The sequence below is a fragment of the Protopterus annectens genome, chromosome 12.part0 (genome assembly GCF_019279795.1).
Source record: "Protopterus annectens isolate FY-2018-M chromosome 12.part0, PAN1.0, whole genome shotgun sequence".
NCBI lineage: Eukaryota > Metazoa > Chordata > Ceratodontiformes > Protopteridae > Protopterus > Protopterus annectens.
In genome coordinates, this window is record NC_056746.1 from 486,455,825 (window position 1) to 486,471,537 (window position 15,713).

Sequence of the window (15,713 nt, forward strand, 5' to 3'; positions counted from 1 at the left end):
CTCCTTTTATGTTTAACTGATATCCCTCTTGGGAAGCAGAGTTTTTGAGAAGAAGGTCTGTTGCTTTTGTATACCTTTGGCTGCCAAAAGACTGGACCTTCTTAAAGGAAGAAACTCATCAAGTTGATCTAAAAAAACTTCTTCAGTAGCTGAGGATGATGACATCAGACCATGGAACTGAACCAAATTGTTTACTACATTGGAAGGTGCTGAATATGCCATACCACTTTAATATGCATCAGTATCTCTATTGTTTTAATTTTCCTGGAAATAATGACCTTCATATCATTGGCAATCTTGTAAAATATGGAATCATATCCACATTTATAGACATCAAAAGATAATGATTTTTTCAACTTCTTATCTAATATTCATATTTCTTGTCCCAAAGGTTAAACAGTGCACTATTTAGATATAAATGTAGGAATTAATATAGAAACACAGTCATTGTAAAGCTCTGTATATTGGAAGGATACCGTTGCAAACAATTATTTGTCATATAATAGCAATCGTCCACTTCATGTCAAAGAAAATATTTTGAAAAATCAAGTTATTAGGGCCTCTAGGCTTACTACTGATGATAATACTAAATTCATCAAACAATACTTTATCAAATGTAAGTTTTTGGAAAAAAGGTATAAGGCTCATATTTTAGATTTTAACATTAAAGAAAGTTTTAAAAAAAGAGAAACAAAGACTGTACTCCTTTTTGTGTGCTGTTCCCTTAAGAAATCAGAACGTTTATCACATATCACTGGTTGTGTTTTTGATATGTCCTTGGGCAATTTATTATTTTTTTTTTTGAGGTCCATTTTAGTCAATAATAACATAAGAGGCATTCCAGAACTATTTAAAGTGGTTGGAGAAAAATCTAAGATAGTATTTGAGAAAAATAACACCTTAAAATGTTTTAGACAGTGTTAAGTTTTTTATTTCTGGGAAAGACAATATAGCTACTCAGAAAAAATGTGGGACGTTTGCCTGCGGTACTTGTGAGGCATGTTGTTGCATGAATAATACTAAGTTTATTATATTTCAACATTTAGATTTTACTGTATATGCCAATATGAGATGCACTTATTTTACAGAAGGGCTAGTTTATGTCGCTGGTTGTCAGGGATGTGCTGTATTTTATGTAGGTATGATGTATAGAAAAATTTGTAAACATTTTTGGAACATGTAAATGATAACAAAAGTGCAAAAATAGATAATGCTTTATATAAACTTTTAGCTGACTTTCCCAAACATAAAAAATTGTATTTCATAGATTGCAAATTATTAACCAAAATAGTAGAGGAGGTATTATAAAAATATGATTGAACAAAGGGAAAGTTTATGGCAGATTAAATTGATAGCTGATTAGTTTCCACGACTAAATGAAGTAATCGATATTAAATGTTTTCTTAAGGACATAAGACCTCGGAAAATGTAATTACATTTTTAAAAATTTAATTATATAATAATTTAATTATTTATGTGTTGATTGAATAACATATATATATATATATATATATATATATATATATATATATATATATATATATATATATATATATATATATATATATATATGTGTTTTATTTTAGTGCTGTCCTAGTTTAACACTGAAGTCCTAGTTCTGGTGGGCGAAAGCACTTGATTAATAAATTTGGTTTTCCATGTCTTCTTGAGTTTATTTTGTTTTACATGGTTGGTTGCTCAAGCTGTTTTATTTTGTTTCTTATTCCTGCTGAGAAGTGTACACAGTAGGTCACAATAGATTGTGTTGTGGCCAAGGACAGTGTCATCATTGTTACCTTAATTTTACTCGCAATCAAACCTCAGATGTGTGCTCAGAAGGTTGCTATAGCTTGTGTGGGAGCTGAAGGAGTGTACTAATTATTTCTTTAACTTTCTGTACAAACCTCCGAGGTGTTCACAGAATGTCACTCTAGCTTGTACTGGTTCTGGGTCAATGTGGTAATTATTCCTTTATCTTTTATCACAAACTTGAAAATTGGGGCATGTGTACAAGAAGAGCGTCAAGACAGACCCCATCATTTAAGGTGCAGTTTCATCTAAGGTTAATCTCTGTACATAAGAATATTGTAATTTTGCAGAGATGGGCCAACTTAGTGTGGTACATGGGCTTGTTGTAATATAAAAGTAATGCTGCTATAGTTCAGTTGGTATGTACTAACATGAGCAAAAATGTTTCATAGGAGAGGAGACAACAGGGTAATACAAAGACTGGCAGTGTCTGGAGGACTCCAAACTTGAAACTTGCTGGGGGGCCCCAGAATCTCAACAGGTTGTGTGGATGACCTGCTAAATGAGGTCTTTTCCAAATCTGCAGTTTATTACATGGCTGTTTTTGTTTGTATTGTATGCAAAGTGGGCAGTACTGGGGAACAGTAGCATGTGATAGTGTTCATTCTCGCCGTTTGTTCTTGCACATGGGTTCGGAGCCGATCCTCGGCTCCATGCCGGCCTCTTGCAAGCTCTGCATCGAGAAGAAGCTCGAGACAATCTAATACCCACAATCCCCCTCTGCCTTTACCTCAGATCTAGTTTGCCGCTGCTGCGTTCGCATCGCTGGGAGCTAGCTCGAGCGTCTAAAGCTAAGATATAACTTTATTTGTTATATTTTATTGGATTTTCTTGTTCTATTTGGTATATCTTGATATACTGTGTGATTGTGTTGTTGAGTGGTTAAATTCTCGGTACCGTTAATCTTTTTTATCGGTTAGAGTTTTTCGGGGCCTACAACCCTTCTTAAATTTAAAAGGATTTGACATTTAAACCGGATTTGACACTTTTTTTCTCGGATTTGACTATATTACTGGACTTGTCTTTTACTTGTATAATAAAAACCAGTAACCGACCTCACAATGGAAACAAAAAATAGAGTGAAGAAGGCACCTCAGCCGAAGTACTGGTGTATGCTCACACGTTGCTGCCAAAATTAAAAACGAATAGTCCCAAGGTCCATAAACGTAAAAAAGATTTATTGACACATAAAAATACAAAAAGTAACGTCGACCTAGGTTTCGTTCATATATCGAACTTCATCAGAACCTTTTACTTGTATAATGTATGATAAGGTAAAATCAGGATTTAAGCGTTGTCAGTGTGGCCAGAAAATGTCAGTGACTGACAACCATAGTTCCTGCGTCTACTGCCTTGGCCCTCTCCACTTGCAAGAGGACTGTTCCATCTGTCACTCTTTTAGTGGGAGGGTCATGACAGATAGGCGCAGGAAACTCATGGACAGAGGTTTATTAAAACCTTCTTTTCAGGAGGCTCTGGATGCTTCTGACCAGGCATCAAAATCCTCTAAGGAATCGAAGACGTCGGAGCCCAAGTCATCGGCTCCGAGCTCTTCAGCAAAGGTTAGATCACCGGTTCCACAGACTTCGGGCGTAGTGTTCAACTGGTATCGGTTCCTGAGCCTCGAGTCTTGGAACCGGTGATGGAGCTCCCTCCTTTGACCTTATTGAGGTCGGCTCCGTCTTCGGTTCCTTCGACCCGTTCTTCTTCCAAACTCTCTGATATCGATGTGGATCGTGTGGTGCAGAAGTTATTGGAGCATTCGGCCCTGTCCAAACTTATTTCGGTTTCCACCCAGTTGGTGTCGAAACTTGAAGGCCTCCCAGTGTCTCCATCCATTCCTCCTCCGAGACCTGTTCAGTCTTTGGAGCCGGAAGAGGCTGATCTACTGATTGTGGAGCCCTTGGGTCCAGAACCGTCCTTTTCTCGGTCTGTTCCTCTCACCTCGACTCCGTCGGACCTGATACCGGAGTCTCGGAGCCGACGGTCTGTCCTTGGTTCCGGGGCCGAGAGTCGAACCGACGTTTCGGTTCCGACTCTCCCCCTCGGGGCCTCGGCGCGGATCGATTCGGCTCCGTCCTCGGGGTCAATGCCTTCGGTGCCTGTGTCGGGGATTCTTCCCATTTCTTCGGAACCGGGAGGTTCTTCTATGCGGGACCCGGGGGCGTTCGACCTAATGAGGAAGGTGTTGTCTACCCAGACAACCACATCAGTGGAAGCAACCTCTCCTCCCCATAAAGGGCCGTTATCCTCCTCTGCACCCACGGCCACATCCAAGCGTCCGGGCACCAGTGTCTCAGCCACCCCTGGAGGGTGCCCCTCTTCCTCGGAGGCTTCTTCGGATGCTCCCCACGAAGAAGTCCCTAGGAAAAGATTGTGTAAGAGGAGACACTTGGATTCTCCACAAGAATCCTTGACATCTGATACTGACTTAGATGAGTCAGAAGGGTCCCCTAAGTCACCTTCAGAAGATGTCTCTTTTTCGGACATATTGGAGATCCTGAAACAGAGAGGTGACTGGCAGTCCCTTCCCCTTCTGAGGATGAGTCAGTTTTGCTGAAGGCATTTGGTGCTCGCCTTCCTCCTCCTGGGTCACTCCGCCTTGATGAATTAATGGAACTAATTGCTCGAAGGGCGTGGGAGGCTCCTGACAGTGGAACCAGTCCCAAGGAAACCCAATAAATACATCACGGCACCTCAGGACAAGTCCTACCTGACAAAAGGAGTTCCAGTGGACGCTATGGTGGTGGCAGCGGCCACGAAAAAGGAGATGTCAGAGTCTTCCTCATCTGTCCATCCCCCTAATAAAGATTCTAGGACGATGGATAGGTACGGGAAGCGCATTTTTAGTTCAGCGGCTTTTTCCATGCGATCCCTGAACTATTTGACCCATTTTACACGTCTACAGAGGGATCTAGTCAAAGAGTTGGGAGATACCCTCCAGGGTACTACAGATGCTGCTGTCTCGAGAAAGTGACAGCGCAACTTAATACCCTTACATCCATTGTGAACTCGGCCCATGAGGCTGATTTCCTACGCAGCCGAAGGTTCGAGTAGGGCAGCAGCTTCAGCGATTGCTCTTCGCAGACAATCCTGGATGCGCTTATGTTCCTTTGCGGAAGCCTTCAAGTCTTCCTTTAGTAACGCCCCATTTGACGGTGCCACTCTCTTTGGCCCCAAAGTAAAGGAGACCCTTACCTGGTGTGAACAGGAGGGAAAGACTCTGTCTGCTGTCGGAGTCCGTTTTTCCACCCCAACCAGACCGTACCCCAAAGGGCAACATGATGGAAAAATGTGGTTTCGAAAACCCCAAGGAGCTTTTCCAGGCACACAGGGAGATGCCCCCTCTAGAGGCAGAGGAGGGGGCAGAGGTGGAAGACTCTGCCCAGGTGGCAGAGGGGGTCCGCAACATCAAGGTGACAGGGATACACTCCCTGGTAAACCTTTCCAGCACTCCTGAGAGGAGGCCCGACTGTCCTGCTCTGGAGGCAGTCGGGGGTCGCTTAGCTTTATACCCTCAGGCCTGGCAAAATTTAACTACAGACAAGTGGGTAAAAAGCGTGGTTACCAGAGGTTACAACATACCCTTTCTATCCCATCCCATTCCAAAGAAAAGACTCCCAGATGTACCGCCCCATCTGCGAGAGCCAGCAGCTATAGAAATTTCAAAGCTGCTAGAAAAAGAGTCATCCAACCAGTCCCAGCGGACCAGCAAGGATTCGGGACTTACTCAAGGTTCTTTTTAGTTCCAAAGAAAACAGGGGACTGGAGGCCCATCCTGGACCTAAGCTACCTCAATACCTTCGCCAGGAAGGAAAAGTTCGAATGGTCACGCTTCAATCGATCCTTCCATTCTTACAGAAGGACGACTGGATGTGCTCAATAGATCTAGAAGATGCATACTACCACATCAAAATGGCCAGGGCATCCAGAGATCATTTGCGCTTCCGGCTGGGGGCCAGTCACTTTCAATTTCGAGCCCTGCCCTTTGGTCTGACCTCAGCCCCCAGGGTCTTCACCAAATGCATGGCAGTGGTAGCGTCTCACTTGAGACGCCAAGGATTCCAGGTGTTTCCGTATCTGGACGACTGGCTCCATTCTGCCACCACCCAGCGTCAACTATTACAGGCCAGAGACTTTACTCTTCAGCTGTGTGTTCACCTAGGGATTTCCGTAAACTTCGGAAAATCCTTGCTTCAACCATCACAAAATATTTTGTTCATAGGAGCAGAATTAAACACACGTCAGTTAATTCTAAGACTTCCCCCAGAAAGGATACTATCACTTCAGACTCACATATGTCTTCTACTTTTGTCAAGGAAATCTCCAGCAAAACTGGTACTGAAGGTTCTGGGACTCATGTCAGCCTCCTTATTGCAATACCCTTGGGAAGGCTGCACATGAGAGTTCTTCAATGGCTACTGTTTGCACAATGGTCGCTTCAACAACTACCTCTAACACACGAGATTCTTATAACAAAACATGCAAGACACACCTAAACTGGTGGCTTCAAACGTGCAACCTTTCCAAGGGGAGACCATTTGTGCTACCCACACCTACAGTTACGGTGACCACGGACGCTTCCCTGATAGGGTGTGGGGCATCTTTCAGGGACAGACAGTCCAAGGCTTAATGGACCAATTTGGAGTACAATCTGCACCTCAATGTTCTAGAGTTGAGGGCAGTGTTTCTAGCGTTGCAACACTTTGCTCCCCTTCTTCCTCTAGGAACTATTGCAGTTCAGACGGACAACATGTCGGTAGTCTGGTACATAAACAAGCAAGGCGGAACCAACTCCTATCTGCTATGCAGAGAGGCCATGACTATCTGGCAAGGGGCGGAGTCCACGGGACGCTTAATAGCAACGCACATCCCGGGGTCATCCAACATCATAGCCGACAGGCTGAGCAGAGCAATTCTGTTACCGCACGAGTGGTCCCTAAAACAGTCAGTGGCGAAAAGGATTTTTCGCACGTGGGGCCAGCCTTCCTGCGATCTGTTTGCGTCTCCAATGAACGCCAAATGCAGGAGCTGCTTTGCCCTATTACACCCTCCAGGGGAAGTCCCCAGGGACGCACTGATTCACGATTGGCCCCCGGGACTCCTGTATGCTTTCCTCCATTTCCTGATATCAAAGTTTCTCCAGAAAGCCAGAAACCTCCACAGGACAATAATCCTCATTGCCCCATTCTGGCCTCACAAATTTGGTTTCCCTTCCTGAAGACACACTGCATTCGGGGACCCTGGATTCTGGATCCAGAGCCAGATCTATTGACTCACTCGTCAGGGGCTCCCCATTCCGCTCCGATCCCTCCATCTAGCAGCTTGGTTGCTCCAATTCCCAACTTAGCCAGGTCTGATCTTCTTTCGCCAGCAGTTCGAATATTTTGGTGGCTTCTCATAAAGCTTCCACTACTAAAACATATTCTAGTAAATGGAAGCGATTTGTATTCTGGGCGAATACACAGCAAGTGGATCCTTTTATAGCTCCTTTGAATAAAATATTAGAATTTTTAACGGACTTATTCCATCAGGGTGCTTCTCCTGCTACACTAAGAGTTCAATTGGCTGCCATTTCAAATTTCCATGTGGAAGAATGTGGGGCTCCTGTTATGGCCCACAGACTTTGTAAAGCCTTTTAAAAGGGTTTTTCATATTAGACCACCAGTCAGATCTCCTACGCCACCTTGGAGTCTAAATTTGTTGTTATCTAAATTAATGTTGCCCCTTTGAACCTGCCTCTTCTTGCCCATTAAAATTTTTGTCCTGGAAGACTCTCTTTTTGGTAGCCATTACTTCCGCTAGGCGAGTATCTGAACTTCAGGCTCTCTCCATCCAGCACCCTTATTTGATCTTTCACTCTGACAGAGTTTCTCTTCGAACTAATTCATCCTTCCTCCCTAAAGTGTGTTCTATTAACAATATTAATCAGTTCATTGAATTACCCACTTTCTTCAAAAATCACTCCAACAAAATGGAGTATATGTTGCACAAATTAGATGTTCACAGACAACTAAGATTTTACTTGGATAGAACAAAAGATCACAGAAAAACTGATCAACTCTTTGTGGCTTTTGCTGATAGCAGGAAAGGACTAGCAGTTACCAAAAGAACTCTTTCTAAGTGGTTAACGGATTGTATAATCTATGTCTATGATTCTTCAAATCAAACTCTTTTGCACAAACCCAAAGGACATTCCACAAGGTCAGTGTCTACATCTTTGGCTCATGCAGCCCGCCTACCACTAGACGCTATTTGTGCGGCTGCTACTTGGTCTAAGCCACATACATTCATTTCTCATTATAAGGTAGACAAGGCTTCTAGGACAGGGCAACCTTTGGTTCCACTGTGCTCAAGAACGCCCTTCCGTGAGTTCCTCAGGAACAAGGAGCTAGGGACGCTACCCATGTGTAAGAACAAACGGCGAGATTGAACACTATCACATATAGAAGTTATGTCCTTACCATAACGTTCCATGTGGAGTGTTCATCTCGCCTTTGTTCTTACATTCCCACCCTCCCGCCCTTAAGAAGAATGTTCTTTTGATGCCTGGCCAGGAGCATCCTGCTACTGCTTGCAGATGTTGTGTACATAGTTGGCATATATATATATATATATATATATATATATATATATATATATATATATATATATATATGTCTATTTGTTCTTTCTATATATAGTTATGTATAGACTCTTATTTCTGTGCATATGTGATGTAAGCATGAATGTGCTCTCTCTGGAGATTGGTTTGCTTGCAAACTAGATCTGTGGTAAAGGCAGAGGGGGATTGTGGGTATTAGATTGTCTCGAGCTTCTTCTCGATGCAGAGCTTGCAAGAGGCCGGCACGGAGCCGAGGATCGGCTCCGAACCCATGTGTAAGAACAAAGGCGAGATGAACACTCCACATGGAACGTTATGGTAAGGACATAACTTCTATTTATAGTTTACTAGAGTTTGCGTTTTACATAATTTATTGTACTCATTTGCTTGATTTGTACAGTCTTGCTTCATTGTACATGGTTACAAATTTTATGTTTACTATTTTACTTGTGTTTTATTTTTCTCCAGGCTGTATCGTTCTTATGGTAAGAAGAATATTAAAATGGAGCCCGTACCACTGAAAGGGTCTTCACTTGATCCACGGTGAGATTATACACACACTCTTTTCTGCAACTTTCTGAAATATGCTAGTTACACAGAAACAGAATAAAGTATTGTATGTCAGTATGTAATTTAATCCCCATTAAGGCAGCAGTTGTCTACATATGCATGCATGAAACGGGAGGTTTATTGTTTATATTGGCTACTTAACCAATCTAGTCTAACTGGGTAGGGCCCATTTTCATTGGAGGCCTGGGGAAGAGAAACTTGACAGAAGTACATTAAATTACACACACACACACACACACACTGATAGCAATACTGGCATCTACTGAACACATTACAGTAAATGGGAAGTTATAAAGTGCTACATTCACATAATACAGCAATAGGTTGCATAGCATTTTGATTAAGGTGTTGAACTATGAAGTTGAAAACCAGGTTTGAATTCCATTAATTCCTCTTGTTACTAGACAGTTCCCTTCATTTCTCTCTGCTTGGAGCTTCTTAAGAAAATAATGAGTGTTATTTTAGGAGCCCATGTGTACCAAATTTTAAAATCAGATATATTAATAAGTAAATTACATAGATACCCATGTAAGTGGGAAGGAGCCAGGTTGAGAAAGGAACAAGTTGTTTGAAACAGGTAGAAGCATATGTCCTTATAAGAGTTAATATTATTGCATCTGGGGACTTGATTTCAGTGTTTGGATAAAAGTAAAAAAACAACAAGAACATGTTAGCAACATGTTAATTTAAGTTAAAATGGGTGGGATGTTAAATAGGTTTACATATCAGACAAAACAATCTGGAATAAATGTAGATTTTGAAAAGTGAGGGTTAGAAAAGTGAGGGTCTGAGTTGAAAAGAATAACAAACTGATTTTTGAGTCATTGCTATGGTGTGTATGGATAAAGCCCTAACTACAGCCCAGGTGACCTGGCTTAGATTAGTGGCTTGGTCCTCTGAAGCACTAGCAGGAGGAGATAGACATGCCTATCCTGGGGAGAGGACCTATATTTAGGTGTTTCCTATGGGGAGGAATGGTTCATAGAGGGGAGTAGTACTCAGATGTAACAAATGAAGGCATGGGAGGGGTATGTCAAGGGAGAAATTCCTAGATGGATGCAGGTAGTGGCATGACTCACAAAATGCCCTTGGGCTCTGCACCAGCCCCAGCCTTAGAATATATGTGGTCCAGGGCCAGTAGGAGAGGTTTGTAGACCTGCTGATAGGTAAGGGACACTGGGGTAGTAAGAAACAAAGAATGAAGCAGATGAGGAACAAAATAAATGTGGAAGGTAGGGTAGTCCAGGAACAGTTATGGGAAGAGTATGTCACTGTGAGACAGTCTTAAAAGGATTAGAATATATGGTGGGAATTTTCTAAAGAAAAAAGTATGGAAGATTTGTACATTTGAGAAGGACAGTTGGAAGGAAGAAAAGGGGGGATTATAGAAGGGTGGCAAGGGAGATGGAGATGTTGTTAAAAAGAAGCGAGTCAGATGGAGAAAGAGTAGCAGCTGTATAAGACAAAAATGTTAAAAAGATGACATGATGGCTATATACACGAACTATATTGTGAAGGGTAGTAGAGAACTGATTTCACTCCTGTTTGGAAAGGAAGTTGTAAAAACAGAAAGTTATATGCAAAGTTTGCTGGACCTTGAAGGAAAAGAAGTACAAACAAGGCAGGAGTTGAAGGTGATGTGTATTTGCAGGTGATGTTTTGGGGGAAAGAACAGGGGGAAAGACAGCATTAGAGTGTTAGACAAAAATGAGCAGCAAAGAAGTAAGAAGTAAAGACAGAAGACATTAAAGCAGTATTTAAAAAAAATAGATGAAGAAAAGGATCCCTATTGAAATATCATTTCATTTCCGAGTCCTGAGATTACCCCGCAAAAAAAAGGCCAAAAAATACATGAGAAGAGCAAATATCGCTGTTTTACTTTAAACTTATTTTTTTGTACAGGGCAAGCCCCTTGCACCCTTGACAGGCCCCTCACCCCAAACTTTATATTCCAGCTACGCAATCACCATACCATGAAGAAAAGGGAATATTTTGAGAAATGGCTATCTTGGACTTACGGCCAGTTGGTTTCCACATCTTGGAACTCTGCAATGCGTGTCCCTAGATTTTAAATGGTTACCTGAAGAACGTTTTCCTGCTAGAGATGGAATTTGCTTTGTGTTATGTTAAGTATGAAACAGTCCTTTTTCTTAAGGCAGTTAGTTTTTTTCAGATGTGCAAGTTCAGTACAGTTATATTAATTTTTTATGGAAAAAGAGGGGAATACTGGATATGAGAAAATGAAAGCTGATATTTTTGTTAGATACAGATTTAAAGATGTTGAGACTGTTGCAGAACAGAATAAGGCATATATTACATTTGATTCTTGAAAATGAGGTTTGTGGTTTTGGTAAATGTGGCAGTATAAAGAAGCTTCTGGTATTATTATAGGAAGTTTGTGATAGTGTTATATGTGAGAAAAAAACAGGGTATGTTAGTGGGATGTGATGCAACTACAATATACAATAATGTCAGTTGTAAGCAGCATGGGGCATAATAAGGGCATATAATTTTGGGAAAGATTCAGTACTTTTTTGTTCAAGGTTTTTGATAAGAGAATTGTAGTTAATTTGAGAAGTGAATTTAAAGGGACAGAAATTAAAGAACGGGGCGGAAGAAATATCCCGTAAGTCTCTTTCTGTTTGTTTTAGTAGTAAATGACGTTAATACCAACCAGATAGTAGAGCCTTAGAAATTAGAAATAGAAAATGGGGCTAGGCTACCTTTATTGACAAGTTGCACATATGACAAAGTGGTTGTTAAGTAAGTTGGGTTTGTGAAATACATTGTGGACTTCTTATGTGATAAGTTATGTTTAGTGGGCTTAGAGCTGAGTTTGGAAAAAAAGCAACAAGTTTAGGAAAAAAATTACAAAACTGGGAAACTTTTAAAAGTTAAGATATTGGGTGTAAGATATGGTGGCAGAAGGCAGAGAAAAAGGGCAAGGAAATTTTATTAGAGTGAAAGAGGTGAGCATGGTTTGGAAGATGATTGTGCCTTTAGAAAAAAAGATACAAGCACAATTTTACTGAGTTTTGATACATATAATAGTGGGTGTGTGAATTACCGAAGTTGGAGTCAACGTTATTATTTGTTCACTGTTGTGTAAGGATTAATGTTGAACCCTGTTAAAGGAGGTTTTTTGTAATATAAAGAAGAATGTTTAGGATTATTAAATCCAATAATGTATTTTGCTTTGCTTCATTTATATGCAGTTGCAAGAATCTTGAAAGAGAGTGGGGATGATGAAGTAATAGTTATTTCAGAATAAGCACAGACACATTCTTAGAGTTGTAAGGATAGATGAATGTTCTAGTTATAGTTTTTAAAGGCCTCATACAACAGAGTACAAAGTTAAGATATGGAGCATACATATAGATCAGTTGATTAGTAAAGGACAGTTCTAGTATGGTGACATACTGCCACAATAATACTGGGTAAAAAGATGGGAATAATTTGAAGAAAGTGAACAAAAAAGTTTGGAGAAAGAATGAAAAGGTTAACGTTAGTGACACTGGGGTCTGATGGACAAGGAGGTGGGAGAATGACCTTGACTGGCTAATGCCAGCTCTCTCATCTTCAGGTGAGGGGGGAGCTACTAGGCCAACTGCAGTGGTTGATACCTAGTGGTCCGCTGGGTGTATTGCCCATCTAATAGTGGCCACCTTGGCTCATGCTCCTTCACAAAAGTACTTTCTTGAATTGTCAAGGATAGGCTGCATAGGTCAGAGTGCACATACCTTCTCCCTTGAAAAGGCAGCTGTGATGAGTCTGCTGGCAGCCCAGGGGTAGGCCACTCTGAGGGACAAGCAAAATGACTCACTCCCTACCACCCGAGTCTCGCAGCTTGGGGAGAGGCTATGAATAGGCTTTGGGCCAGTTGGCCTTCTCAGACAACAGCAAAAGTTATAGTGCTCTCGCTTAGTCTGGGGATTGTTGGCATCCGCCCCCATGAAGGAATGGATTGAGTTGATGCAGGGTAGAGGAGCCCTCTGGAAGGGTCCCATAGAGGTGGGCATGGGGATATTTAAACTAAAAAGAGAGAGAGAGAATAGACGTAAGACTAAACTGAAGGACCCCTGTAGTGTGAACGCTGGTTGTAGGTGATGTCACTATTGATATGATACCTTGACCTTTTGTACAAAATGGGGAAAAGGGAGTGGTTTGTTGATGCCAGTTAGTGTATAAGAAATGTTTGATAAAGGGGAGATAAAACATAAAAAAAAAAAAAAAGGAAAGAATGTAGAGGGGTGTAATGGAAAGGAAATTTTGTGCCATGTCTTCATTTTCTGCAACATAATTTCAGGCTTTTGGAGAACAAATTAGCATATAAACAGATTTGGTGAGAATTTTTAGAAGTTACAGAATATATTTTTTATGTGATGGGATACTGATATGGGTTTTGGGGAAAATGGAGAATGTGTTTGGAATTATTGCGTAATAAGCAATTGGATATAAATGATTGTGTAACAGGCAATTGATTATAAATGCAGAAATACAGGACATTGCCACTATCCTAAGAACAGATAAGAAAAGGAATGTTTCTTTATTCTTTGGGGATAAATAATGATTAAGTTGCTATATATTTAAGAGTATACTGTTAATGTTTTCTTTTTAACATTATTTCTTTATTTTTAATCTATATGGCAATTTTTAAATTATTGTATGAGATTAGAAATAAAACCACCCTTGCTCTTTTGTTTGATAAGTGCTGTGTGGTCTTTCATCCATCTGAGCTACCGTCATTTCAGACAGATGTCGTGGTATTCAGAAATGAAGCCAGGTACCTGGTATGGGAGTAGAACCCACAGTTTTTTGGTTTTTTTTTTAATCTTTCAGCATCAAAGATTAGTGTTACACCTGTTGGACCATTGACACAAATCAAAGAATTTGATCTAGACGTCTTAAGTATGTTGAATATGGCTTTTTCACTCTTTCCTCACAATGATATGTTTGTGCCTTCCACTATGTCTTATATTTTAGCTCTGAATTGTGGGTTATCATTTCACTTAAATTTGCCAGTTCTAGTTACAAAATTGTTTTTTGTATTTTGCCCAATGTTTTTCTTGGTAGGCAGAGACCTCTGTGTGAATTTAGTCCTCCACAGTACATGTATACTTTATTTTGCCCTTCGCTTATGTCGAGTGCATTTCTTCACACCGTTTTATTAATTGGATTCATTCTATGTAGTGTGAGGAGTGTTGCAGTTACTCTCCAAAGTCATAGAATGATAGGCTTCTTAAGCTCCTTTATGATGTCTGAAAGATGCTTAAACTTTTCTTAAGTACCCCTCTCTAATGTTTAGCTGTAATCTCACTTTAAAGCATTAACAGTGGTAAGCAGCCACCACAGAACAGTGGCAGGAACCGAAAAAGAACTTTAAAACAATACACACTTCATTCAGTTTTGTTTTTTTTCAGAAGGAAGTGGTTAACTTGTTTTAAAGATTTTTGTTCTTCTGTTGCTGTTCTGCTGTGATCATTCTCTGGCAAAGCTGTAAAACATTTAGTGCTCTTAAACATTTTTTCTTTACATATTGTAGTACATGGAAGCAGTTTAAACTCCGTGCACTGTAAAGAATTGTAATCAGGTATGTCTAATCATAACCTTTTTATATTTGTTCTTAGCACAGATGTCAAGATTCTCCTCTCAAGCTTTGCTTTCAAGGTGAATTTTCTTTGATGTCCATGGCACAGGAACATAAACTTCCTATGATCAGAGATAGTCATAATCCTTTATTTTATGGATTTTCATTTTTCGCATATTTCTTTCATGCTGGTTGTTTTATAATCAGTGTATCTTGGTTTATATTTCATTCTTTGCTTGTATCTCTGACATTTAAAGCATCCTTTCAAAATGTAGAATTTTCTCTAATGTCATATCAGACTCTGACATTGCCTTTCTCCTTGGGCTTCCTGAGCTGCCTGTTTGTATTGTTTTATTTTCATCTCTTTCTCTTAATAAATTCAAGTTTTGTCAGTGCTTTAACCTAGCATAATACATATATGTAGACGCATTCTCCTCTTTCACAACACACTTGAGATTGTTCCCTTCTGATTGCACATTTTTGTTTGGCTGGAAGTGTTTTACCAACTGTATTAGCTTTACATTTGTCATAAATCTACCATAGTATTTTCTATTTGGGAAACGTCATCCCTTACTATGTGTAAATGCAGAGCTTTCATTCTGTCATCAGTGACATAGTTGTTGAACCTGGTTACACTGTGTTTCTGTTTTAGGTGTATCACAGTTCCTATCAAACATTGACAGGCACCTGCACCATCTTTAGATATTTCTTACTGCAGTTTATATCAGATGTATTGCTAGTATAGCTTCTGTGGTCTGGTCCAATACATTACATTAAGTATCCCATTGAAATGATCTTGCTACATTTTAGTGTTTTTTGGCATAATTACATATTGGATTGAATTGTTTAAGGTGTTGGGCAACCATCTTTTGTATAATAAGTAAATCCACCCTAAGAATGCAGGTGGGTGTGCATATGGAAGACAAATTCTCTATATGGATTGTGATTGCTGTTGTGTAGTCTGAGTAGGGACAGAACATGACCTTAGAAGCCATAGTGCTTAGCAGACTTTCACAACTAACAGAGTTAGGAAAAGGGAGTGTTCCCTTTAGATCTCTTTAGATAGAACGATACTTGAGGTCAGTATCACTGCGGTGCCTTCAACTTCATCTCCAGCTGCTGACATCCCCCTACCAAGAAGCA

General features: G+C 40.4%; 1 protein-coding gene across 1 annotated transcript in view; it reads left to right on the forward strand.

Moving 5' to 3' along the window:
- The window catches only part of FLII (FLII actin remodeling protein), a 945,835-nt gene that overhangs the window by 619,525 nt on the left and 310,597 nt on the right, over positions 1–15,713 (forward strand). Inside the window, exon 16 of the mRNA XM_044089594.1 lies at positions 8,882–8,956. Coding sequence (XP_043945529.1) covers positions 8,882–8,956 — 75 coding nt within the window. The remainder of the gene's footprint in view (positions 1–8,881; positions 8,957–15,713) is intronic.